Source organism: Peromyscus californicus, unplaced genomic scaffold (genome assembly GCF_007827085.1).
Source record: "Peromyscus californicus insignis strain IS unplaced genomic scaffold, ASM782708v3 Scaffold_4__1_contigs__length_199733344, whole genome shotgun sequence".
Classification (NCBI taxonomy): domain Eukaryota; kingdom Metazoa; phylum Chordata; class Mammalia; order Rodentia; family Cricetidae; genus Peromyscus; species Peromyscus californicus.
Genome location: NW_026294562.1, coordinates 17,713,532 through 17,741,166, shown reverse-complemented (window position 1 = coordinate 17,741,166; position 27,635 = coordinate 17,713,532). Strand labels below are relative to the sequence as shown.

The 27,635-nt window shown below is 48.3% G+C and overlaps 1 protein-coding gene across 17 annotated transcripts in view; it reads left to right on the top strand.

Moving 5' to 3' along the window:
* Positions 1-27,635, top strand: part of Hif1an (hypoxia inducible factor 1 subunit alpha inhibitor) — a 54,862-nt gene that overhangs the window by 5,885 nt on the left and 21,342 nt on the right. For 16 of the 17 annotated variants that reach the window (XR_008212935.1, XR_008212934.1, XR_008212927.1 and 13 more), the window contains exons 4-8: positions 236-381; positions 1,322-1,428; positions 1,813-1,876; positions 2,159-2,269; positions 3,045-3,244. Coding sequence is in view for 1 of the 17 variants with exons in the window: in XM_052712673.1 (XP_052568633.1) it covers positions 236-381; positions 1,322-1,428; positions 1,813-1,876; positions 2,159-2,269; positions 3,045-3,089 (473 nt within the window). In the remaining 16 variants the exon portion in view is untranslated. Of the gene's footprint in view, positions 1-235; positions 382-1,321; positions 1,429-1,812; positions 1,877-2,158; positions 2,270-3,044; positions 8,300-27,635 lie in introns of those variants that run through there. The other variant, XM_052712673.1, reaches the window with a different exon arrangement.

Here is a 27,635-nt window from a genome sequence, read left to right as displayed (position 1 = left end):
GAGGACAGTCTACTAGCTGATGCCTTACCCAGTGATGGTTGCTAGAGTTTACTGCTCAAAATGTAACACCTGATTTACTCAGAGTTGTAATGGCAATTTCCTGATCCTGTTTCAGATTTAATTTAACTTTTAGCTGGGGGGCCAGCTAGACTTCACTCCAGCACTAGGCTCTGTCTGCATTTCAGCTGTATGGTAGAACCACTACCTCAGCTAAGAAAATGTCTTTTTCTTACAGGAAATGTGACACCTGCTCACTATGATGAGCAGCAGAACTTCTTTGCCCAGATAAAAGGCCATAAGCGTTGCATCTTATTCCCTCCAGATCAGTTTGAGTGCCTCTATCCATACCCTGTCCATCATCCCTGTGACAGGCAGAGCCAGGTGAGCTTCTGTGGTCTGAAGAGGGGTAGAGCTCTAGGTTCTAAGGGCGCCTTTGAGACAGGAGGCTGGAATACTGTTGCTCTTCCCTTTGTGGGTATGGCGTGGGTGTCAGCATTACTGACTGGTCTTGCCTTACAAACAAGGCCAGAGAATCATTTCAGAGTGTAGCCCCCCATGTTCTAGGCTCCTGTGATGATTCCCAGATATTTGTAAGTATAAACAGAGCTAATTGTTGGGGGGCAAGCTCCATCATTAATGTTGGTGGACTCAGATCACTTATTTATTTTTTGACTCAGTTTCATCAAAATATGAATGCCTCCACTGACTTGAATAATTGTTTTCTTTTATTATGTATGCTACTTCTTTTTGATAGGGAGATAGGTAAATAAAATACTTTCTGTGTATGAGTGTTTTGCCTGCATGTATGTATGTGCACCATGTGCATGCCTGGTGCCTGTGGAGGTCAAAAGAGGACGCTGGATCCCCTGGAACTGGAGTTCCAGATGGTTGTGAGGCTACCATGTAGGTGCTGGGAACCAAATCTTGGTCCTCTGCAAAAGAGCCATCTCTCCAGCTCCCGACATCCTCTTCTTGAGGAGAAAGATGCCTTACTACTTCATGCAGGAGTCTTCAGGATAGGATTTGTTTGGGAGAAAATATTTGGAAAGGTTTGGGTGACAGATGAATCCTAACTCCTCATATCCTAAGGCTTTTGAGGAGCTTTTCAGAGCTCAGGAGCACTGAAGTCTAAAATTATTTATCGTGTAACAAATGAGCATGAACTTCTTTAAGTTGTTCTCTGAGAGGGGCAGTTAATATCCATTGTATCTTCTGGATACAAACTCTGAAATCATGTTTTAAGTCTCTCTTTTTTTTTTTTTTAAAGCTGCCACAGCAAGCAATCACTGGACTGATCTTTTTTCTTTTTCTTGACCCTTAGGTGGACTTTGACAATCCTGACTACGAGAGTTTCCCCAATTTCCGAAATGTGGTTGGTTATGAAACAGTGGTGGGCCCTGGTGATGTTCTGTACATCCCAATGTACTGGTGAGGAGGCTAGGGATGGGGCCTCTTGGGAATACTTTCTTTCCTGTTCCCAGAAAGCTTTATCTGTGTCCCTTCTCAGTTGTGGCAGGATTAGCCTGCAGGAAGATTAGCATGTCCAGACATGAGCATACTAAGCATGGAGGACCACTCTGTCTCCTAAGAAAAGAAGACAGTTGCTCAAGTCCAGAGAGATCTGTACTCCCTGTATCCACCTCTTCAATATTTGGAGACTGAACGCCACAGCCTCTAGCCCACTGTGTGTCTTACAGGATGAGCATAGAGTTCCTGTCTTCACTATTTCCCTTAGCTGGACTATAGTAGTTTTCCATCCTTGTCTCTGGAAAGTAAACAGGAGCCTCTTTTTTTTTCTTTTCTTTTTAATAGGTGGCACCACATAGAGTCATTACTAAATGGGGGAATTACCATCACTGTGAACTTCTGGTATAAGGTGAATATTAGTGGCGTTTTGTTGTTGTCATTACTGATATACACACACAGACATTTATTTTATTTGTGTCTGTATCCGTATGGAACTGGAACTGGGCCTGGGGTGAAGTAGGCATAGTGTAGTGAGTGGTCTTGGCTGGGATGGGGTTGTTGGTTGTCCCTGGAAGTGATTTGCAGGGAGGTGGAGAGGAATAAATTGAACTATTTTTTTTAGAAGAGAATATGGTACTAGAGCTGAAAGCCTGTGTTAAAGGTATTTCCTGAGCTGCTGCTTCCTTTGTAGGGGGCTCCTACCCCTAAGAGAATTGAATATCCTCTCAAAGCTCATCAGAAAGTAGCCATCATGAGGAACATCGAGAAGATGCTTGGAGAGGCCTTGGGGAATCCACAGGAGGTAAGGGTTGGGGACATTCTCTGGAGCTCCCCTTGTCTGAGTAGCTGCTGTCCTCTTCTTTGACTTTATTTGTGTATTTAGGAAATCTTGTTTTCTGATGAGAGCTGGGCATGACTGGCGGATCCATTATAATCCGTTCCATGCTAGTAGTAATGTCTGCCTTGGGGCATATGTGCCATCTGGGGACCCCTGAGAGGATTTTTCTGGAATGGGAAGTGTGTAATAAAGCAGCTCCTTGTGTTCTCCCAGCTGGGCCAGGGCTGTTCTAGGTAGTGTTGAGTCCTGCTTCTCACCTAGGTATATCACTGGTCCATCGGGTAAAAGAAGGAGGTTTGAATTTTAGTTGTCTTACCTCCTCCCAGTGGTTAGCCTCAACACCAGAGATGCCTATAGGCTTGAGAGCACCAAGACTAATGCAGGTGGCCTTTTGTTAAAACAGAGAAGAATTTAAAGTTCTTGAGGCACATCAGAGAAACATGCAAACACACTTTGAGGTGTTTGGGGGTTATTGGCTCCTTAGACCATCTTCTGTCTGATGGGTGTTACTTATAGATACACAGGGTGTTGTAAAAGGGGAGAGAAAGTAAAATGACCTCCAAAGGGTCATGCCCTAGAATACTAAGTTCATAGTCAGGAAACTTGATTAGAGCATTTACAAGGTCCAGTGATCTCGTCCTTGTCCATGGCTGAATATTGACTGTCTCCAGGCATACTTAGTTCTCCTCCAGAATCAGGAGACAGGCGGTTCTGATGGACTCCTCGTGTCTCTTTACAGGTGGGGCCTTTGTTGAACACCATGATTAAAGGCCGTTACAACTAACCTGCAGAGGTCAAGGCCTCCTGCCGGGGGACCGCTAGCTCGTCCACATGCTTCGTTGATGAGGACAGGACACTCCAAGCACTAGTATTGCACGCTGCACTTAATGGACTGGACTCTTGCCATGGCCCTGGAGGCAGGTGTTTGGGGCGAGGCAGGTAGTTGACTCCACTCCCATTTGGAAAGATTTCTCACACTTGCCTCTTGAGCCCCAGAACCTTCCCTCTTCGCCCCCCTAAAGTCCTGCATCAGTGTGTGGAGTCCCAGCTTCTGGTTGTCATCATGTCTGTGTTAGTCTGTCAACCTCAGGGTGTGTGTGTGTGTACATGTGTTCATAAGCATGTGTATACACACACATGCATATATATATCTGTTCCTTGTTCCTCTTCCTGGGTCAGGATATCACTTCTGGCTCTCAGCTCCTGTCTCCTGAAGCCTCAGTGCCTCAGCCTGAGAGAGGAGATGCTCCTGTATCCCTACTACATTTGGGGTGTGGTGCCAGAATGAATCTGCTCATCAGTCTGCCTCTGCCAGTTTTTGCAGCATAGTCAGGCTGCAGGCCAGGTAGCAATAGCTGCTGGGTTGCTAATGGGGACATTGAGAAGGAGCCTTGTCTTTGGGAGCCTAGATAGCCTTCTAGTGGATGAGGATTAGCTAGGGTTCCGGTTGAGAACTACACACTCAAGCCATACATAGAAGGAAACCTTGAGAACCTAAGATCAGAGGATTGTGCGTATGTTCCAAATTATAGACACACGCAGCATTCTCTTTCAGTACCAGCTCTTGCCCCTTTGCTAGGCATTGAGGGAGTTCTCCTAGCTCTGACTTCTTTGGGCTCCAGGGGTATGAACTTCTGCATGTGTGTGTACACATATGCACACTTACGTGTGTGTGTGTGTGTTCACACTTGTCATCCTTCTTGCTTACCAAGGTTCTCTACTGCTTACCTTGTCCAATGTGACAGTGCAGTGTGAACCCCGGATACTGCCTGACTTAGCCTCTAGCTTTTGAGCTCGGATTTTAGCCATCCTATCTTGGTCAGATCTCACTGCAGCCTACCTAAAGCTGACTGGCTTGAGCCTCCAGGTCCTCTGTCTTTCCCTGTCCAGGCCACATCCCCTGCACCTGCTGAGCTTCCTGGCTGAGTAGATGAAATGGGATCAGACTTAGGCAGCTAACTCAGAACCTTTCATCCACCTCAGGGCAAGGGCAAAAGTGTCCTCTTGCCTCTTGGAGCCAGCACCTCTGCCAGACCCAACATAACGTCGTATGACAGCTAGTGTAATATGACTGGTGGAGGAGCATGGAGATGGAATTCATTTTCTGTTGGTAGCTATTTATGGGAACCCTCCTCAGCTGCAGCTTATAGCTGGGCAGCTCAGTGTTACACAACAGAGTGCCATCGTTCACATTTGCTCAGATGGAATGGGGCCCCTGCAGTTTGGCAGAGTGGTGGCCCTGTGTCCACTTACCTCAAGTCCCCTCTCCTTCATCTTTTTCTCTAAAGTCTGAGTTGGAAGTCTAATTTTCTTCCCTTCTTTCCCACTTTTTTACTTCCATCCCCCTAAGTTTGACCTCTAGTGTCTGAGCTGTGGCTCTTAGCCATGACGCTCAGCTTACAGTGCCCCATGGACTGAGAAGATACATGCATATGCCTGTGCATACCTGTGTATGTATTTTGGGGAGGGGTCTTTCGTCCCCCATTCTGGGGGCTTTAATGCAATGTGGGTGTACAGACCTGGAACCTTCTCAAGTATAGCTCTTCAAGTACAGCCAGTGCTGGGCAATGGGACTGTAGTAAACTCCATGGCCTCCATCTCTTGGGAACAAGGAGTGCAGCAAGAGGACAGGGCAGGGCAGCCTCTTATTTTCATTCTCAGCAGGTCTGTCTTCCTGCCTCTGCCCTTAAAGGTGTTGGCATGTGCAGGAGGGAATCCTTCATGGTACTGTGCCTCATACAGGTCTCATCTAGGGTGGCTGGGGGCAAGGAGAGAGAAGGTAAACTTTGGGACCGTGGCAGGATTGGTCTTGATGCTGGTATGATGTAATAGCTACCTGATCTTAGACACCTGGTGTGTGCCTGTTGCCTTTAGCTCTGTCCCTCACCATCCTGCACGGTGGCTTCTCCCTTCCTAGATGAAGAAGCGGCTCCGAGTGGATGAAGAGTGACAGTCGAGGTCAGACCTAGTCTGTGTGGCTGGAAACCCCCCACCCTAGCCCTGCTCCTCCTCCATTCCTTCTGAACCTTTCCTCAGTCTTGTTCCTAGTCAGTGTGCAAGCCGACTCAGACAAGAGGGTGTGCAAGGGTGAAAGCCTTTGGAGGCTCCAGCTGGAGACATGGAAGCTGGAAAGCCATCTTAACAAGTGGAGGAGGCAAGAAGTGACTGTAGAGGAGTGAGATCTGCTGGGGAGAGGGGGTACTGTGTACCCTTGAATGTAGGTCCCATAGCTCCTCTCAGCATGCCTCTGCTTCAGAGCTGAAGTAGTGCTAGATCACAGGATTCATGTTCCGCTGTGTCTCTTCCTCCTGGAGATGAGATGCATGTTCTTCTCTCACCTAGGTTAGTGCTGTTTAGGCTCACATTCTGCCTGAGCAGAGGTAACATTGCTGCTGCAGTATTTACCCATTCTAACCAGCAGCATGGGAGTCGGATGTGCCAAGGAAGGTGGAGACTTGGGCTTGTCTAGGGGTCAGCCATGTTGCAAGATCCCATTTTTATACCAGCACTACAGTGAAAACTACTGTTTTGTGAAGTCAAATATTTGCTGGGGGGTTGGAGTTATGGGGTGGAGGAGGGGCTGTTCTGGGCATCAGTTGAGCAGATGCCCAGGATGCCTGGGGGAGACCAGCTTCCCCTACAAATCAGAGCTCTAAATTACAAGGTTTTTACCAACGCGAACAGTTGGGGGAAGTCGTCTGCTCTCATTTGCGTAATGGTTTCTGTCACTGGTGATTAGACACAGGATGAAGGAAAAGAAATTTGACAATTAGGAATGAGCCATCATTAATCTGAATCTGTTAGGAGACGGAGTGGGGAAGGATCCTTACTAGTGGGCCAGCCCAGGATGGGGAGACACTCCCTATCTCTGACCCGCAAAATCTTCTGGGCCAAGTACCCTTTTGGAGTTCCCACAAGTGTGGGTGGAGCTTGCATGCCTTCACAGGCTAGGAGTCCAATCCCAGCTTGAGATGGATTTAGAAACAGACATCGTTCTGCATGAGCCAACAAAGTTAAAGATAGATGAGTAAGTATTAAATACAAGCCCTAGGGCAAAGACTAACAATAGGGTAGTTTTGATGTGTGCTTACTGTTATGGGAAATATTTCTGTACTAGTCAACACTGTTGGTCTCCCAACTGTGACCAGCACTTCCGGTTGTGCAGGACACCTGCTCTTTGTCAAACTCTAGGAATGTCTGGGGATTGGAAAGGAAACCATCTGAAAGTACAGAGCTGAGATCTGGGCAAGGTGGGCACTGTTGGAGGAAGAGGATGGGTACAGCATGGGGCTCCCGGGAAGATACTTACCCTTCAAGCCGCTCAGCAATGTTGCCTTACTCTGGATCAATACATCTGTGGCTGTGGGGACATCGAGGTTCCTGCCTCCAAGACTCGTGACACAGTGACGTGGCTAACTATTAATGAGGTGTGGAGAATCCAGCTTAGATCTTCCAGTGTCCCAGATTGACCTCCTCGTTCACTGTCTGTCCCTTCAGATGCCTAAGACAATATCAGTCTGCACCAAGAAATAGTCCTCCTCCTTGGTGTGTTCCTTCGATCCCAGGCCCCTCAAGGGTTGGGATGGCTTTCTGTCTCCTTTCATAATGTGAACTTGTCAAGGATGGTGCTATCTCACTCCTTGGTAAGTTCCCTACCTCTGTCGTCTTTCATCCTTCAAGACTTGGTGCAGAATTTAGCAAGGGCTACCAGCAGTGACCCTCTGACCAGTTTTGCCTAGATGGGGTAGGTGTGGGGATGGATAGAAGTAGCTCAGGTTCTATAGAGAGGCCCAGGCCTTTCCTGTTCCTACCTATTTCTCTTGGTGTCCTCTTAATGCACCTCTCAATGGGTCTTTGGGCTTGCTCCTCCCCAGGCTTTCAGTGACCTCTTTACCAAGGCTATTCCTCAGAGAAACTCTGGTTACAAGTGCTGGACTGCTTGGCTCTAGGGTCTGTCTCCACAGGGTTCTCCCTGTTCCCTCTTCATTTCTGACCTCAGGTAGCTAGCTCCATTGACATGTCCCTGGTTAGTCTGTGTTCTGTCTACTCTTGCCATTCCTTTGTCTTTACATGCTGGTTCAGCTTGTCTCAGTCTGCTGGTCCTTTTCTGCCTGTCCTTCGGTCAGCTCGTTCGATTAAAGGTCCATGGGTTCCTGAGTGGAGCCCAGCTGAGCACTTTGGGGACACTTCTGGAGGAATAAAGGCTCAGAAACTGGTGTCCTCAAGGCCCATGGGCCTGTGAGTGGTGATGCCTTGGAGACAACTGGGGAGGGACCTGGAACGGGAAAGGACTTGGAGAGGAGAGACCGCTAGAAAGAGGCCAGGCTTGGGAACCAGGCTGGAAGGAGTGAGCTTGGGCTTCCATCGAATGTGCTCTTGTGCCTTAGGGTCCAGCAGTTCAGGGATGAGGGACATTTTCTGAATGTCTCCTAATTTCTCTCAGGTCTTTGGCTCAGTGTCACCAAGTTTGACAGACCCCTGCGTTCCAGAGGTTGCTAGAAGGGAGCAGCATATTGAGTAGGCTGGTGTCGAGAGTGGAGGCCTCCGTGAGGAAGGCTGCAATGGTAGGGATCACGAGAAAGGGACCCAGTGGTCAGCGTATCACCGGATGACACTCCATTCCTCCAAGAGAATAAGTACAAGAACTGACTGAAGAAGTCAGTTTAAAACTGCCCTCCCTCCTCACCTAAAGTCTCATTTGGGGAAGGAATGTGTGTCCTTTAACTTTCAAGGGGAAACAGTCCAGTGTTTAAAAGCATGCATTTTGGGGTCTGGTACACATTTCTAGCTTGCTACTTACCAGCTGGGTTTGACCTTGGTTGATTCTTTTAACCGCTCTGAGTCTCAATTTCCTTTATTATAATAATATGTGGGGGTGGGGGGTTGAAAATATCTACCTCAGGGTTGCTGGATTAACTGAAATAATGTCTGTAAAGCTTTAGCACAGTGCCTGGCAAGCACTTAATAAATGGCTGTGGTGGTGGTGGTGGTTTATAGTATGTGACTTATTTTAAAAACTTGCCTCCAGTGATGTATAACAGATTTCCATTGACCATCCTCTTGGTACCTAACTCCAAGCCACTTCTGCCTGGTCAGCTAGACTCCTGTTCATAGCAGCCTGGGCCCTGGGGAGATGCCCTCAGCTCTGAGCACCTCACTGACAGGCCAGGGGAGCTCAGTGGCTCCCCATTCCCCCTGGAGAAGCTATTGTCCCTCACACACTGAGGCATTGGCACAGGTGTGAGCACCCATCTCCACTCATACCAGGCCCTCCCTCTTGGCCACTTCTGACTGTCACAAGGTCCTGTCATCACTCACATCTGAATTCCTCGGAAGAGAGTATGACAGCTGAGGCCCCTTTGGTTCACTTTTATGCCATTTAGTGTGTTTAAATTACAAGTATGCTAAGTGGCAGAAGGAATTAAAAGTTGTGAAAAATGAGTGGGTATTAATAGGTACTGTTTGTTAAGTGCTCTTGTTCCAGGCACCGTGCTAGTCCCTTGTCCTGAATGCTTTAAGTTTGGGGCGGGGTGGGAGTTAAGGATGCATAAGGACAAGCACCTGACTCAACTTGGATACTCCCAGAAGGGTAGGCCTTCCACAGGAAGTGATAGAGCCTGAGCTGGTGACCGGAAGACAGGCTACCCAGGGGTTGCAGGAAAAGAAGAAGGCCTGTTTCTGCCCAGGTTGCTCTTGCCTAGTCCAAAGGGTTTGCCATGAATCACTCCAGGGAAAGGACCAGATAGGAATACAGAAAGAATAAAACCCTTTGGTTAGTCCCGGAAATCTGAAAATCTGTTTGGTTGCCGGCCCACATTGGTTGTGAAGGGCAGATAGATTTGGAGTGCCCCACTGTCCTCACATGCAGTCTAGCCTCTGAACCAGACCTTGTGAAGAAAGTGCTGAACCAGCCTACTCAGACTTCAGCCTGAGATATTCTTGCCTGGGTGGGATTCTCTGTACCACCCCTAGCTACTACGTCCCTTTATCTCATGGTGCCAAACTTGGGTGGTTCCCCTCCATAGCCACTCAACCTCTCAAGGCTCTGGCACTAGCCCCATGGGGGAAGATGCCTTGTGCCAAGCCATCCCTCTGGGCTGCAGGGCATTTAGAGTCACCTTGCAGTCACCTCTTTCTGTATAACTGGCCCTGGGCCTTGGCTGGCTTTTCTATTGCACCAGCCAAATTTACTGGCTTATTCTGTTTGCTTAAGACCTCTTCACTTGGTCATTAAGGTCAATCCTGTCTTTGAGGGAGCTCTGCACATTAACCCAAAATCAGTACATGGGTGGGGGGTAGGGGGCTAGGTCTTTACTCCGTTTGAGTATATAGTGTGTAGTGCAGTGTAGGAGAGAGGCTGAGAACGAAGAGTACAGACTGGGTCTACCATTCTGCATGACTCTGGGGAAATGACAAACTGCCTGGACTTGATCTCTTCATAGTGAGAGTTACACAAAACAAGGTAGGTGAAGAAGGCTTAGCAGAAGGATGATCAGGGTGAGAGCTCAGCCGTCCTCCTTAGCCTCCAGGGGTCAGCCTTCTGTCCTTCCCAGAGTCTACCTCTTCTCCATCCAGCTTCCCAACGAAGGGCCTATGTCTAGTCTTAAGATATGCCTAGTTGTCTGCACCTGAGCAGGGCACAGGTATGAGCATCCACCCCTGCTCAAGATTCCCTTCCCCTTGTCAGTGACTTCAGCTTTAACAAGGACCTTATCACCACAGAATTCATTTTCTACACCATAAAAATACAGAACTGTGAAGTCAAAATATATTAGACCTATTTTTCTCCAGGAATAAAGAGAGTTGCTTAAAGGTTTTTATTAGCTGGTGACAGTAGTCGGGATGGAAGGAGACACTGATGTGTGCATTGTGTCACAGTAGGGCCACGGTGGTGCAAACCGAGTTGTCACAGGCTGCTGTGCCAGTCTGCAGGCAGATCGCCACAGGCTAGAAGGTGTTGCCTCTGCACATCTTTGCAATTTCACTTCTGTCACTTGAGCGAAACCACTTTATAGCCAGCGTGGCTGTTCTCACAAGGACTTGCTTGGTGTACTGATATGAATGCTTTGGACGCGATTGGTGAGTTTGAATCCCCACTTAACCACTTTCTAACTCTAAGCTTAAGTAAGGTGACATCTCTGGGCCTCAGCTTCTTCCTGGTGTGGCTGTGAAATCACAGGTAGCTTGCAACATGGAGGGTTTGTCAGGCTAGCTACAGACTCAGCTCAGGGTGAGCACTAGGGGAATGTGTTGATTATGGAAACTATAGTGTTTTGCTGGTGCATGAAGAAAAACTGCTGATAGCAGAGTTTCCTGACTCTACCCTGATTCTCCAGGTACAGTTCTCAGAGAATTCACAGAAGAGGTGAAGAAAGCAAAAATGGAGGAGAGAAGGCGGTGGAGGGGACTGGGAATCCAAAAGGCAGGGCTGGGTCAAAGGGTCCCGCCAGGACAAGATCTGGAGTAAGAACGGAGACCTAGACTGTGCTGCTGTGTTAGCCCCAGAACAGAGGAAGGGGCAAGAGGGTCCGTGTGTGTGCTTCTGCAGCCGAGTGGGAGGAACTAAAGCACAGGGTGGGTGACTAGTCAGTCTCGCTGTGCCTTAGTCCTCCATCTTTAAAGTTGTGAACACTACCACTGCCTGCCAGAGTTGGTGAAAGTGTTACATAAAATGAGCGCTGTAAACACTCGATCCTGAGATGTTCCTGAGTGAGGCTTTAGGGGAGCTTCTATAGAGGTGGGCTACAGAAAACGTTCAGACGTTTTCAGATTACAATTTGTCACGGTCATAGCTGGAAATCAGCAAAGCAGCATTTCCATCAAAATACCATCATTCTGCCACATTTGACTGGCTGGACTTTTCTTTAAGAACTAAAAGCAGTGTATGCAAGAGACCCTTTTGAAGTTGTGTAGACTAGGTTTGAATCTTGGTTTTACCTTTGTCTTACATTGCCTGTCAAATTGCTGTCTCTGAGTTTGAGTACTTCAACAGGTGCCATCATGTGGCTACAAGGAATGAATGAGACAAGTGAGATTTTTTAACTTGGTGCCTGGCGCCCACTAAGTCCTCAGTAAAGGTTAGTTTCCTTTCCTCCTTTGGAGGCAGCTGGTTTGTCCAGCAGAGGAGGGAAGACTTGGTTGTTCATGTCTTAGCATGAACAGTGACAACTTTTCCTCTCTTTTATGGGGAGATCTGTGGTCCCAAGGGAGTAAGAACAGTCATGGGGGGTTGGGGTAGAACTCCAGACAGTATTGAACATGGGGTTCTTCTAGCTCTTGTGGGGATAGGGTGCATATAGTAGACCTAGAAGTGAAGTCTTAAGAAAGAGGGTACCAGCGAGTGCTGTAGGGGAAAGACAGGTAAAGACGGAACAGAACAAAGGGTGCTGAGGCAAGAGAAGTGTCAGCAGAAGCGTAGGGATTGTGACCACAGGTCAAGGTTGGGAGAGATCCTACAGCCAACCAGACTTCATCTGGAAATCTCAGAAGTGGTGGTCTACGAAGAGAAGAAATAAAAAGCAGGCATTATCAAAGTGAGAAGGTGTTTTAATTATTTTCAGAGTCAAGAAAATGCACTATTCAAGATGTTTGGTAAATCACCTAAGTTGGGTTCTAGACTTAAGTGAGCAGGTACAACTAGGTGCAGAAGAATGAACCCAGCATTGGGCTGACTGCCAGCTTTGGTTTGTGACAGGAACCCTGTAGCTGTGCTTTACACGCCCATAAATAGGAGTTCTGGGCTCCTTCAGAATTCTGTCGGTGCTGATCCAAAGTTTCTGACTATTTTGCAATCTCAAGCATCTGAAACAGTAGCCCCAAGTACATGGGGTAGCTTCCTTCTTCCTTGCTAGATAAGCAAAATGTGATGGAGGCCTCAGAATGAAGGGTAAGCCCGTTTAGGTGTATCAAACCATATCATTACTATTCACTTCAAATGATCTGTAGGCTTGGGGGTCTTTTTTGGCTTTGATTTGTGTTTTTTCTTGAGATTGTCTCATAATGTAACTCAGGCAGACTTTGAACTCACTCTCTGCCCTACTGCCTCAATCTTTAAGTACTGGCATAATAAGTGTATTATCACATGGTCTCTCAATTTGTGTTTTAAGTCCTTGACATATGGGAAAGAGTTTAAGATAAGCAGGTTTGCTATGTAATGCCAACATTTAAAAAGTACTGAGTATTTAAAATGATTTTTAAGCTCAAGTCTCACTTGTTCTGTGTAGTTTGGGGACATTTAAAATGACTAAGATTTGCCTTAAATCCTTAGGAAAGTTAGTTGAGGTCAGATAAATGAAGTCTTAAAGAACTCAAAGATGGGTGTGGTGGGACATACTTGTTACCCCAACATTTGGGCAGCTTTGCTGAAAGGATGAGGCCCCCTGGCCTATAGCAAGACCTTGTCTCAAACAAAACAGAAAATAAATACATCAAATATATTTGCCATTTTCATACTTAAAGGAGTCTAAATGTAGTTGGGACTCTGTTTTAAAAGCAAATAAACTCAGAGACTTGTAAGCCAAACTTAAAAGCTCACAGGAAGAACGAGGGCTTGAGTTAACTCCTGAGCACTTGTTTCTGTGGAGTAGAAAAACCATCCCCATGGCACACAAAGTTCACAGCAAGTCTTCAGGGTGTGTAACTCGGCCTTTCCAAGTACCAGGCAACTGGCAGCCAAGAGAGGACCCCCACTGTCAGTCAGAGCACAGGTGTTTCGTTTAGCCAATAGCTGCTTTAAAGGTCTTTAAAAATGGATAGGATTAAAGGTTGAAATCTCCACCTAAAGAGGTTTCTGACTTCTCTGGAAAATCAGCCAATCTAATGACAGTAAAGTCAAGTTTCCTACATGACAGCAGTTGGCTGGAGCTGAGTAGCTTCTGTCTGTACCCCAACCCCATCTGTGTTCATTCCAGTGGTCAGTCTCCATTCTTCATTATTGGACCTGAACACCTGGTTTGTCTCATGTGACCTGTGTGCCCCATGTAGATGCTTGAGAGTGTGACCTCTGAACTGAAGGCTCTCTGGGCTTCCTAACAGCTGATGATGTTTAGCCAAGGATGAAGGCCCAGGAAGAGAGCAAGCCCTGCTCTGCTCTCCATTCTCATTATCTCCAGCCAGGCTGCCTTGGTGTCTCACCTCCAGCCTGTATAGGAAATGTGAGAAAATACCTAGCATAGTGCTGTTCCAGTGTATGACTAGGTAGTGTGCTGGCCCTGACCTTACCAGTTCAGTGGACTTCTGGTCACCTGCCTAGTTTGATGCAGCCTGACTGGACTGAGAGTTAACAGGCTTTCACTTTATGAAGCTCCTGGACCTCCCTGGTCTTTCTAGGCTTGTGAATCTCCTGCCTCCGTCTCTGTCATCACAGCCCACTGTACTACCTAGTTTAGAAGGCAGGCCACGGAAGCCTTGGGAGTGAAGAAGTGGGTTTGCAGTGTTGGATAGATGCCAACTGCCATTTAAGGGGCAGCTAGTAGAGGGCTTTTTAGTGTGTAAACAAGGGAGGCCACTGCACAGATGTAAGTAGAGAAATCTCCGGAGGTGCAGAGTGAGAAAATACAAAGTAGCAGACCCAGGATATAAAATAGCAAGGATCCTCCAGGGAGATCCGGAAGCTCAGAATCATGCAGGAGGGGGCGCCGTCGGAAGTCTACAATCCCCTGAAGTTATGACTGAACAAATGCCTTGGAGGACATAAAGAGGGCAGGTGTGATCCTGAGGCAAGAAAACTCTACAGAGCAACTGACAGAACCCTCATGTTGTCTGTAGATGTGGCAGCTACATCTGAACTAAATGGCCTCGAAGCTTCGGTGAAGAGTCAGATTCACTGAGAGTTGATTAATGGATCCACATTAGTCTGGATGTGAGGGAAGTCTCCAGAAGTATACCTTAGGGCTCCGTCCAGGCCTGCGTCCTGTCTGACATTTTTATTGACAACTGACCGAGGCAGCAGGTTCATCAGGTTTGCAGGTGACAGAGCTAGGGGGTAGGAGGGGCAGTTCATACTTTGCATGAAAGAGTCAGGATTCAAAACGATTTCAGCAGGCTGGAACACTGGGCTGGAACCAACAAGATTAAATTTAACAGGGATAAATGTAGAGTCCTGCACTTAGGTTAAAACAAAATCAATGACATAAGTACTGGATGGGGGGGGGGGGGCGGGGCGGACCCAGCTTGACAGCAGTTCTCGAAGAGAAGACCTGGGGGGTGTAGTTGACTGAAAGCTCAATATGAGTCAACTGTGATGTGATTACTAAAACCCTAATATAATCATGTGTAGCATTAACCAAAACAACAGCCAGACAGAGGGAGGTGTGTGTGCCACTGCTTGCTGGGATGGTCAGGCCACCTCTGGAATACAGAGTCCAATTTTATGACCATTGATTTTGGTCTGTTTTTTAAGGGTGGGTGCAAATGAAGGAATTCAGTTGATAGGCAGCCAGCAGGGCAATGGGCATGAATACTGTCAGAAGCTTGCCTGAAGCTCTGGGGTGCTGAGATTTTTACAATGCACTGTGACCCCCACCAAGGTGACTGTACCTGAAGCACTTTCCTGAGATTTAGAAGAAATAATGAGAGCCTGCATTCCCTTACTTCCTTTGGGTAGACATGTCAAGGTTAGGAATCAGAAGGAAGTGTCGGAGGCGATAGGCGGGAGGAAATCTGGACATCTCCAACATGCTCCCTTGGGCCGAGCCGCCCCTGATGTGGCCACGGTGTGGCGCACTTGCTCCATGCAGGGATCCGGAGCCAACTTGGGTGGAACTGTGCTATCCGCACTGCCCACTGCGGGGAGCGCTTGAGCCCCGCTCTACACAGGCCAGCTAGGCCTGAGATTCCTGTGTGACAAGAAGACAAAAGTCTGGAGATGAATCCACAGCCCAGGCACTCATGGACTCTGGCTGTGGCACCTACTGGCGCCATGCTTCCCAGTCTGAGCTATTTTTCTCGTGGCCTGTTTTCTGTTCTGGAGAGCCCAACATGCCAGGGTCACTCTTCTAACTGGAGAGTCTAGAGATCAGGAGTTCCACAGCGGTGGTGTCATGGAAGGCCCTACATTTGGTCACTGACAGGCCATGAGGCTGGCACTAGTTTACCTCAGCTTGGTTATGTCTATCATGGAAGTTGGATAACACTGCCAAGGAATTCACAGTCTTAGAAATGAAAAGTCGTCACCCATAGCAAGGCCCAAGGAAACGGGAGTCTCCAGAGGAGCGGCTTAGAAATGTGGATTTCTATCTAGTTACATCTGAAGAATCACTTAGCAGTCTGACTCCTCACCAGTTTCCCCCCTGGTTCTGATGTCCTCAGACCACATTTTCTCAGAGCCAAGCTGGGCACAGTGTGGCCATCCTGAGTCTGGGCTGGCAGAAGGAACACAGGCTTGCTTTCCAGGTAACTAGCCAAATGGTGGGGAGGAAGGTAAGTCTGGGGGTGGGGACACAATAATCTCCCAAGGGATGTTTGAGCCCCGAGAGAAAAGCCCTTGAGGAGCTTGGCTGTTGGCACCCAGAGTGGGGACACTTGATAGTGGAGTGACGGTGCTAGTGTTGAGTGTGATGAGCTGTTGAAAGAGGTGCGGTCAGGATGTACTAGGTGAGAAGTGGGATGAGAGTGGAACTGAAAGTGGGGAGGAGTACATGGGGGGACCGAAGAGGAAGCTTTGCTGGGTCCTGCTCGTGCCAGGAGGACTGGAAAAGGAGATCGCCATGCTCCGTGAAGCCCCACGGGGGCAGCCGTTCATTGTGATTGGTGCTGAGGCCTTGAGCCCCAAGATACTATTTTCTGGACTAAGGGGACAGGGGTGCTCCTGAGTATCTAGGGGAACTTACCTGGTTCCCTGAGAGTATAAGCGAAGCTGAAGTGTGTGTGTGCTGGAAGGTTGACTGATGGGAGGTTTCCAAAAGCCTCTTCCTGGGTTTCCTTAAAGATTCCAGGCAAATGAATCTGTTTCCAAGGCGCTCCCGTCACCTTTGCCCACCCACTCCTGTATCATTTTACTCTCCTAGTTTTTTGTAGGGCTCACCTCCCTGAAAGAAGAGCACTCCTGTAAGCAGTTGATGAACACATCTGCAAACTGACAGCACCTTCAAGAAACCCTGAAGACCTGTGCAGGGGAACATCCTGGAAAGAACCCCCAGTTCCCAGTCATTGAACAATGGGGCTTGCATACAAAGGGAGCTTGCATACCCTCCAAACAGTCACTCCAGCTTAGTCCTAAGAACAGATGCCCAACACTATACCTCTGTGGATCCCAGAGTGATGGGTGGGAGGTGAGGTGCACACATTACCCACAGAAAAGGGAGGCACAGTAGTCCAGTAGAGAAGTCATGGGAGTCTGCTGAGAGACAGCAACAAGCCCTACAAAAGACTCCTGGGGCTGCAGAGACATGGGGGCAGCCCAGGTGGAGGCTAGAAGGGTTAGAGAGGAAGTGCTAGAATTGCTGAACAGGGAGGGGAACCTGGTCGGGAGGCAGAGAACTAACCCTGCCATGCTGCCAGTAGGATTGGGGGACTGTAGGGTGGACATAGTCGGACAAGGAAGCATGGTCTGCCTCACCGGCAGACAGGTAGGACCAGTGTATATGGCCAGAAGCTTGGGCTAGAGAAGAACAAGGGGGTGGTGCGGAAAGGGCCCCTGCCTTGTGCTGAGTGCTGTTCTCTGTTACTAATTCTCAAACGCCCGTGAACCAGATGGCATCTTACTCTTACCAGTTTACAGATAAGGAAGGTGAAGTCCAGAGAGGGCATCGCTTGGCCAAGATCACACAGCATTGGTACCTGAAAGGTCTCCCCAACACCTGAGTCTGCAAGTGATCTCTGCAGGCTGCTTACGTTTTTTTCTTTTTTTCTTTCTTTTTTGTTTTTTTCCAGACAGGGTCTCTCTGTGTAGTTTTGGTGCCTGTCCTAGATCTTGCTCTGTAGACCAGGCTGGCCTCGAACTGACAGAGATCCGCCTGGCTCTGCCTGCTGAGTGCTGGGATTAAAGGCGTGCGTCACCATGCACCTGGCAGGTTGCTAATTTCTCCCTCCATTTCCTTACCTGAAAGTAAAGATGGTGGCAATAGCATCTCTTATTCCAGAGAATGTCACTGTTTTCATTGTTCTATCTCACCTCTGGCCACAAACCAAAGATACAGAGGCAGGTGGAAGTTCCTGGGAATTAAGAGAGGGTCACAGAGCCATCCACTGGTGTTATCAACCAAGGACATTGTTGTTGCCACAGTGTCCAGAGGGGCTTTTGAAGGATGGGAACCAGGAGTGTTAGTGGTCAGTTCTACCTCAGCTGAGATGCACGAGAAGGCTGTTGGAATTTAGCTCTCCAGAAGAGTACCAATCCCAGTGACTGGGGTTGCCTGGGTAAAAGCCCACATTAACATGAACTTGGGATCCGGGAGAGACTGGGGAAAAGTGATACCCACTTGGAGTCAGAACAAGACTATGAAGGCAAGCCAGATCCAGGAAGGCCAGGCTCTAGTCACTGAGCAGAAGTGGAAAGCCTGGGGTTCTGGGTGAGGACAGATTAAAGGGGTGAATCTGGCACCCATTCAGAGAGAAGTAGTTCTGTCTGCTATGGCACATGAGCTGGTCGGGGTTTGGATCAGTGTGCAGGGAAACAACAGCGGAAGACACTGGAAGGAAGGTGTCCAGTGTGAGCACAAGCGAATGCGGTGGGGGTGGGGTCTGGGCAAGATCTATGCTTGTGGAAAGGCTAGGGAGTGTGATTCTGAGAGAGATGGGCTAGTTTGGGATCCAAGGTGATCACAGTGAATTTAAAGTATGAAAGGTCCTCTTGGGGAAGATATCCAGTGGGGAACTGGAGCTCCTGGTTGGAAGCCAGGACTGAAGTACCAATTTGGGAGTCATCAATCCACATTCATTGAGTACCCCATGCTCAATACACTTTTGAAATAGGGCCCCTTTGAGGACTGTTCCTATGATGAAGTTGCTAGTTGCGTTTGAAGTCCTGCTTGTAGATGAGTTGGCTGTTGGAGAGTGTGGAGGGAAGTGCTGAAAACCTTCAGACCGAGCCTAGGCTTCTTCAAACAGACTCAAGAAGGACTCCTGTGGACCTAGCAGCAGCTCCCTGTCACCAGCCTGGTGGCTGCAGGAAAGGGGCATAGGAACTGACTGTCATCAGAGCCAGTGACTTGAGAGCATGGCAGCTGCATACAGTGGAGCTGAGCCAATGAAGGGAGAGAGCAGTGGAAGGAGATGGATGGGGCCGGGGGGCGGGGCAGAGAGGTTTGGCCAGCGGGACAGAGCTATAGCCCAGGAGGCAGGTGTTTGAGTGGTAGATGCTGAGGCTAGAGGAGAAAAATGCAAGAGTTCCCCATCCCAAGCACACTTAAGACCCAGTTTGAGGCTACTCCTTTTGCCCCGGCCTCAAGACACTCGGAGAAAAGCAGCCAGCATCTTGTGGCCATCATTTATCTGACTTTCCCGATGTTTCCTTGCCTTTCCAAGGTTAAAGTTCAACTCCCTAAGGTGCATGATATTGTGTCCTGTTTGTCATCTTCAGTGTGTGTGGGCTCTTCAAACAGTTCCCAGCTCCCACCCCCTCCCATCCTCCTATTCAGTCCTGCTTGCTTTTTTTTTTTTAGCTGTTGCTTTGATCACTGTCCCTTCCGGGAAGTGGTGCCCTGCCTCCTCCGCCCATCAGGTCTCAGGTCTCTGAGTCTGTCACTAGCTTTGGGAATCTGCATGGGATGTTGAAACTCCTCTCCTAGGAATCGTCCTTCCCTTGGCCTCTTTCTGCTCCTTTCCTCTGAATCTGCAGGTGAGGCTTCACTTAGGGAACTTTGCAGAGAAGAGGCAGCACAAGTTCTGGTCTGTATTTGAACCACTCTTGTTTCCACTAATGGAATTGCAGCATCCCAGAGGAGAAACTAGAGATCACTTAGTCTTCAGGCTCCAAAGCTACTTTTAACTTTAGAACCTTCTGTTTAGTTCTGAATATATCAACATTCAGACACATGATAGCAGAAGGGCTGTTTGTGGCAGAACATACCTGGAATCCCAACACTTGGGAGGTGGAGGCAGAAGGATCAAGAGTTCAAGGTCATCTTCAGCAAGTTCAAAGCCAGCCTGGCCTACTTGAGACTGTACATTAATGATAATAATAACAGAGGTACTATGGCTGAAGCGTGCTCACCCTTGCCCCATCTTGCATGCACTGCTTCGGTCTGAGAACCTCTGGAGCATCGTAGAGCACTATCAAAAGGCCAAGTGCTTTGTAGATAGACAAGGAAACGGAAGCCTGCAAAAGCAAAGGGCTTTGCTCAAGGTCGAGCCCCAAGAGCAAATACGGGATTTCACTAAACTGTGAGATTCTAGAATCCTAGGACTTGGCCTGTGGTCAAGCACTCTCTACTATTCTTTCATGTCATTATGTTTGTTATTCATGCACCTAGCAGACCTTTTTGAAAACCTACTGTGTTCCAAATACACAGTGTGCTGTCTTGGGACACTAGGTGCCAATCCTGACAGCTAATGGGCAGCAAAGGCAGACACTAGGACCCACAGCATTTTTGGTCGAGTGTCGTGCTTGGAGGCATCAGGAAAGCTGTCTGGGAGAAGTGGCATTGAGGAAGCTGAGCATGCATTAGAGAAGCCTTGTTTGTTGTTTTTTTTTTTTTGTTTTGTTTTTTGTTTTTTTTTTTTTTTTTTTTGGTTTTTCGAGACAGGGTTTCTCTGTGTAGCTTTGCGCCTTTCCTGGAACTCACTTGGTAGCCCAGGCTGGCCTCGAACTCACAGAGATCCGCCTGGCTCTGCCTCCCGAGTGCTGGGATTAAAGGCGTGCGCCACCACCGCCCGGCTAGAGAAGCCTTGTGGGGGTAAATTAGAGAACAGAAAAGAAAACAATATGCCTAGTCCCTGTGTCTGGGGCTTGGGAGCTACGGCAGTCAGGGGGTTTTATTTTAGTATTTAAGTTTCAAAAAGTTGTTGGCAGAGGTAACTAAATATCCTGTCTCATCTCAGTCTGGGTTAAGCTTTTTTTTTTTTGTGGGGGTGGGGTGGGGTGTGATTTTTCAAGACAGGGTTTCTTTGTGTAGCCCTGACTGCCCTGGAACTCGCTCTGTAGACCAGGCTGCCCTCAGAACTCACAGAGATCTGCCTGGCTCTGCCTCCCAAGTGCTGGGATTAAAGGCGTGTGCAATCACTGCCTGGGATAGGTACCTTTATTTCAGTTCTGTTTTTCTGACCTCAGTCACATGCTGTGTGGGGTGTTCTTGGCTGGACTTATCTAGATTTTTGTGGGATATGTATATACATGTATATTGGTTCTGGGATATATGTGACTCACAATATGTGTATCAAGTGTTTCCATACTGTAATAGTCCTCCCACTTGCCTACCATAATGTGTGTATCATCGTGTGTAAACGTGGCTACTATGATCTATCTACTCAGTAAGTGTGAGCCAGGCACTATTCCATCATGGTACGGTCAGCCAGCACCACTGGTAATTGTGTTTCTGTGCGGTGGTAGTGTACTATGTCATCGTGTGTAAATGTGTTGCTCTGTGACAGCCTCTACAGGTCATGAGGTATGGCTAGCTATCTCTGTTGAGTGCTGTGTGTAACTTCATGTGATATTGATAGTAGCTCAGGGAGTGGGTAGGCATGTGGTTAGCTGTGCGGTGTGGATGTACTGTGTCAGTGTGTGCTATGTGTGTCCCAGGCGAGGTTCGGCTGGTGTGATGTGTCCTTGTGTCACACTCCTGCTCTAATCCAGAGGAGTGTGAGCTTCCTGAGACTGTTGCAGGGTTCTCCTCCATGGCCCCTGAGGGGATTGATACAGGTGGAGGAGCCTCTGCCTAGCAGCTCTGAGATGTTGAGGAAAGGGAGTGTCCCCTATGGGCACTTGGGGCAGAGGGAAGATGGGGCCAAAGAGGCAGCCGGGCCTGGCTGGTCAGATGGGACAGATTAATAAGGAGGGACCTGGAGGAGGGAAAGGCAGGGCTATGGCAGGCAGGAGGCCCGGAGATGAAAGTGGCCGGCTGGCGGCTAGGCAGGTGGCCTCTCCCCTGCCCTGTCAGCACTTTTTAATGTCCTCTTGGTTAGGATGTGTGGGAGGTGGGGCAGAGAAGCTGGGGCTCACCTTTCCCAGGCCCCAGGAGGTGCGGTTTTGGTGGGGTAACAGGAATGTTGCTGGCTGATGGTGGAAAAGCCTGTACTGCACCCTCCCCCAGAGACTGCCCTCTGGCTGCTCTGTCTGGAGGAGGCAGGAGAGTGAAGCAACTGGAGAAAAGGAGAAGCCGAGAGCCAGGGGCTCTGTGGACCGGGTAGGGACACACCTGCAGTTACTGTCTACAGACAGATTTGAACCTGAGTAAATAAATGCCACTCAGTTCCTGAGGATGTGTGAGCAAGACCACACGTGTCTCTATATGTTGCAATTTAAATTTTGAAACCACCCTGGGTCTTGGCTTGGCCTGCTGCTCCTGGATGGCTCTGGGCAGGTTATTTAACCCACTTGAGCTCTGTTGCTGCATCTTCAGAGTAAAGAGGAGATGGCTGTTTCATGGGAGGCTGTGGGGCTTAAAGATAGAAATGCCCGATGGAAACTCACTACAAACATGCTGGTCTTGCACATGTTGGTATGTGCTCTACCACGGAACTCCACCCACCGCTGTGCCCCCAGCATCACTGTTAGTCATTGCAGGTGGGGTATGGTGAGTGACCATGAGTGATGGTGTTGGAGGGCTTGGAGGTCTGGGGGTCTTTGTGGATCAGTTACAGGGACACCTGACCAAGAGAATAAGGAGGTACGGGGCTGTGGGCTCTTTGGGGTGAGTCTGTGTGGGGGTACGTGTGTGCAGATGTTTGTACTGTGGTTGTTCTGGGGGGTGTGAACAGATTTGTGAAGATCCAGGGTGGTGAGTGTGAGTGTATGTGATTACAAGTGTATATCACTTGTCACTGTGAGTGTGAGCATGTGCTTGTGAGATTCCTTTGTGTCTCTTGGGGTACATCTGTTTGCTGTGGAGCCTTGGATGGACAGGCATACCTCAGAGTGTGTGCTGGTCATACAGGGCATGTGTGGGATGGGGTGTCTTTGTGTCCCTGGCTGTACATCCCAATGTGAGTCTGGCTGAATGTGCCTTTGTCTCATCGTGTGAGTGTGATGGCGGTGTATGGTGCTTGGTGTGGCTGTGTGTGCCTGTGTATGTGACAGTGTGTGTGCGTGTGTGAGCTTGAGTGTGTGTTTGGTGAACGGCTCTGCTGCCTTAAGCACCTTTCGAATACATTGGCCACAGCTCATTGAATCCTTTAACAATCTGACTCTGCTCTTCCTTCCCCGTTTTTTCTAATTCAGTTCCTCTTATTACAAAAATAAAAAATAAAGCGCTGCCCCTTTCCAGTGGCTGGCCCTGCGGAGCCCCTGCCTCGGGACCAGCCTCGTTTCACTCCATTTCGGAGAAAACGGGAAGTCGGTAATTTTAAAAAATATTTTCTACTTTATTTGGGATTTAATGTTCTTACAGAATCCTGCTGCCTCCCTCTGTCCCCCCACCCACCCTCAGCCCCGCATGCAAGAGGTGTAATGGCCCGTTCAGCATATTAGGGGAGCCAGGCATGTGCATGCGTGTGTGTGTGTGTGTGTGTGTGTGTGTGTGTGTGTGTGTGTGTGTGCGCGCGCGCACGCACTTGGGTAAAAACACACAGAGTTCCACAGTAGACAGCCATACAAACACACAGCAGTTCATATGTACATTCAGACATGACCCCAAGCCCTTCACCCTAACACTAAAACACCCCACATCCACAGAGAGCCGTTCCTAGATCCAAAGACTTACTCAGTGGAAACAAAACTCAGAACAGTCACTGGGGACGTGTGGAATCAGGCAGGCAGAGACAGGAGGAAGGGGAAAGACACAGGCACAGTGAGAGACAGATGGGAGGGACTCCTGTGCCAGAAAGGAGTGGGACTAGAGGAGGGGGTGTCAGACCGTCCCTGCGCCATGAGTTGCCCTGTTTATACAGGAAACACTATGTGGTCAGGATGGAGTCAAGGTCATGCAGGGCTGGGAAGAGAAAGGATCCTGTATGCACCCTGGTTTTTTTTTGGGGGGGGGGTTCCCATGGAAATAAAAAGTGTATGTGTGTGTGTGTGTGTGTGTGTGTAGATATGCCACTTTGGGATAGCATTGAAATACCATCCATACACGAAGGCCAATGCATATTGGCAGAAGCTGACACAGAATGAATGTGACTGTATATGTGTAAGTGTGTATCTAAAAAACTGATATATAAAGCTGTGTAAGAGCCAAATGTAGGGATTCATGCTTCTAATCATAGCATATGCAGGATTATAACTCCACGCCAAGCTATATAGGAAGTTCTAGACTACATAGTCAGAACCTGCCTCAAAAGAAAAAAATCATAATAATAAGATTGTAGAAGTATGGTTACATCTGTGCATAGACTGTAAGGCTCATGGGCGTAGAAGTGTGCCTCTTCTGCTCACATCTGTGTCCTCATCACCTAACAGAGGGCCTGGCACTGAGTAGACACCCAATAAATATTTACTTAAGAATAAATGAGTGTCATGATGAAACCCATTATTTGGGGGGAAAAGTAATTAGAAAGGAATAAAATAAGTAATAAAGAACGAAAGGACGCTCTGGGATCTCCAGCCTGGGAGGACCTGTCCAGACCAGAGAAGCTCAGCTCCAGCACAACCAGAAGGGGCGATGGCTATCTGGCAGGGAGATGATACAGGGCCCTGCCCCTGCCCGATGCTATCCTTCTTGCTTCGGTCCTGTGGTCTGTGGTCTGTCTAGGGTAATGAGTTTTGTGAGTTATTTTAAAGTGTTCCCTGGGAAAGAAGAAACGAAAGAGCTGTCTCTGTGAAATGTGGGGAGGAAGAAGAAGGAAGGACAGTAGTGGCCAGCACACAAGATGGATAGATGGGCATGCTGGCTAAACACACATTGACGAGTGGATTTATTTCTAGATAGACCAGAAGACAAATAGAGACACAAATAGATGCACAGATAGACACACAGACTGACATGGGTAGGCAGGCAGGGAGACAGTTCTGAAGACTGACTGACAGATAGGACAACTGACAGGCAGACTAATCAATAGACAGATAAATAGATGGACAGCTGATTTTTCAGAGAATGGATATACAGCTTGGTGTACAGAATGGAGCAGGCTGTGCTAGTGGCCTGCCCAACTGCCCTGCCTCACTTCCCAGCATCTCCCTGCCAATGGAACTTTTGCTTGGTATTTGGAGTCCAAGTGCTTTGACCCAAAGCACTTGCCCCAAAGATGAATCCTAACTGCTCATTAGAGTATCCTTATAATTCCATTTCTTTTGCTAGGGACTAAGAATAGAATAATAAGCATGGCAAGATGGGACATACCTTTAATCCCAGCGCTTGGGAGGCAGAGTCATGCAGATCTATGTGAGTTCAAGGCCAGCCTGGTCTATATAGTGAAACCTTGTCCTCCAAAACACATACATAAAAATGGAATAATAAACTTCTGACTACTGAACTATGGGAGGTTGTCAATTTAGGGACTTTTTGAGAAACTCTACCTCAGTCTTAAAAATGGCCACTGGTCTAGGGCTGGCGCGGTAACTAGGTGGGTAAAGTACTTTGCATAGGCATGAGGTCCTGAGTCTGGGGTCCTAGAACCACATACCGTGGTAGTGTTCATCAGAAATCCCGAAGTTCTTATTTCTTGATAGGAGGCAGAAATCAGAGCATCCCCAGAAGCTCCCAAGCCAGCCAGCCTGACACACGGGCAAACAATGTGGAAGATACAGACCAGCGTCCAAGGTTGCCCTCTGACGACTACATGTGCACTGTGGCGTATGTCCCCATACCCACAGCGACAGTCACACACACACACACACACACACACACACACACACACACACACACACACACACACATTGTTTGAGGAGACACATGGGATAATTGAACCTTTTCTCTGTTTGGGGATTTTGTACTTTGCTATTCGAAGATATAATGTGTTGAACTGCTTCAGGCTTTTTGAGATCCTGAGGCCAAAACTCAGGTTTGGCCTGAATTCAAAAGCTAGTGGGCAAAGAAGAGCAGAGGAGATATGTGGAAGGAATCTAGGTGCAGATGATATCTGTCGGCTACATTAATGAATTTGAGAATCTCTGTCCCCCAAATATCTTGCTACATTAGAGAGCAATTTTCTTATTGTCTAAGACCCCTTTGGAAGTTCTATTTGTTATTTGTAGCCAAGAGCATCGTAATACAGCACAAAGCCACCAACAAATTGGCAGAGAACAAAAAATGGAGAGATGGATGAGTGTAGAGGAAGACGTATGGAAGGGGATGGCCAATGGGATTTACTAGGAGACTGACAATAACACAGACATTAGCAGGCCCTTCACCTGACAAAGAGACAACCTACACAAATAGAGGACAGCATAGCCACAGTGGATTAGATGAGCAGCAATATGGACTGGGTCAGGGAGCCATAAATGGAAGGACTGACAGATGGAGACATGGAGAGTCATCCAGGCACTGCCGCTGTCTCCTGGAAACCTTCAGTCTGAGGAGGATTTTCTGTGCACTTGTACCTACCTCTGCACAATCCTTAGTCACTGTCGTTCTGTTTCGTGATGGGTCCTGTCTTAGTTAGGGTTTTTATTGCTGTGAAGAGACAGCATGGCCACGGCAACTCTTACAAAGAAAACATTTAATTGGGGTGACTCACAGTTTCAGAGGTTTGGTCTGTTATCATCATGATGGGGAGCATGGCAGCATGCAGGCACTCATGATGCTGGAGCTGAGAGTGCTACATCTTGACCAGAAGGCAGCAGGAAGTTGACTGATGGTCACACTGAGGGAAGTTTGAGCAAAAGAGACCTTAAAGTCCACCCCAACAGTGAAACGGTTCCTCCAACAAGGCCACACCTCCTAATAGTGTCACTCCCTTTGGGGTTATTTTCTTTCAAACCACTACAGAGTCCTTGAGGATGGAAATCATCTGATCTACCTTCAGTGTCTCCCTTCAGACCAGTGCAGATCTGAGCATGCAGTAAGTGCTCACTACCTACTTGGGGAATGAATGGTTGTAGATGTAGGGAAGTAGGGACTGAAGGGAAGGAGGGTGGGGGGCTAATAAGGGGAAGGCGAACAGAATGTTGCAGAGACAGTGGATGAACAGATACTTTGGTGAAGAAGTTGACAGACCTCATCAGGGAGGTAGATTGATAGCTGGATCATGTAGGTACCTCCATGTCAATTTCAGATGGGCAGATGAAGAAACAGGACGATAGTTTACAGATAAATCAAATATGGTGTGGGAGGATGAATATAGATGCATAGATCACTAACAGGCAGGCAGATGTATTATGGATGGGTGGATGGATGGCCAGCCAGATGGTTAAATGGATCCGAGAACAGGTAGGAAAATAAGTGGGCAGGTGGACAAAGGCAGGCGCATAGTCAAACTGGCCACTGTAGATGTGAGGCTAGTTAGACCAATTAAAAAGTGAAAGGAGAGACATGTGACTGTACAGACTCGCACACCGACAGAGAGAAACCAAGGAGCTGAGAGCTGGAAGGCTTGCCAGAACCCACGGATCCCGATGTTCATGTTTATCGCCTATTAAAGATTTCTATTAGCCATGTCATTTTCTTGTTTGGAAAAAATATCATTTTCGCTCCTCCTGTCTACCCTCATTCCTTTTCTGCGTCTCTCTTCTCCTTCTGGCCCCCTCTGCCCCCTTCTCTGTCCTCATCTGTCTCTAAGTGTCCCCATTGCCGTGGCTCAAATTCTGCCTTCCTCAACATTCTGATAGCATGCTATCCGAGTGACAAGATCTGCTTCTGAGCAGGGCCTGGGTGTGGGGTGGTGGGTAGCATGAGAACATCTGTCTACCCCCTGACCCCCTTCTAGCCACCCCAGGTAGTCCTCTCCACCTGGAAACTAAGTCTCAGTCCATAGTTCTCCTCCTGATTACCTCTCCTACCTTCTCCTGCCAAGAGTCCAAGAACCTAAGATCAGGTCCCTGAAGTAAGTTGGCATTGGGTCTGCTCAGTCCCTAGCCGGGGAGCTAACCTGGGAGCATGCTCAGTCCCGGGCCAAGGAGCTAACCTGGGAGCATGCTCAGTCGCAGCATCCATGTCACGTGGAAGGGGTTGCAGGTTAGTGCTGGAGGAGACGGGCCCACCACCCTCCCCACCTCAGCCTGCTGCCTCCATGTTTCTGCCCGCCTCAGCTCTTGAGCAGTTGTGAAAGTCCTGAGTCTCTAATTCAGTAATTAACTATTTGAGGCCTGGTGTGCACCAGGGACCACCTGGCACTCTGAGGACAATTGGGAAGCCAGCTG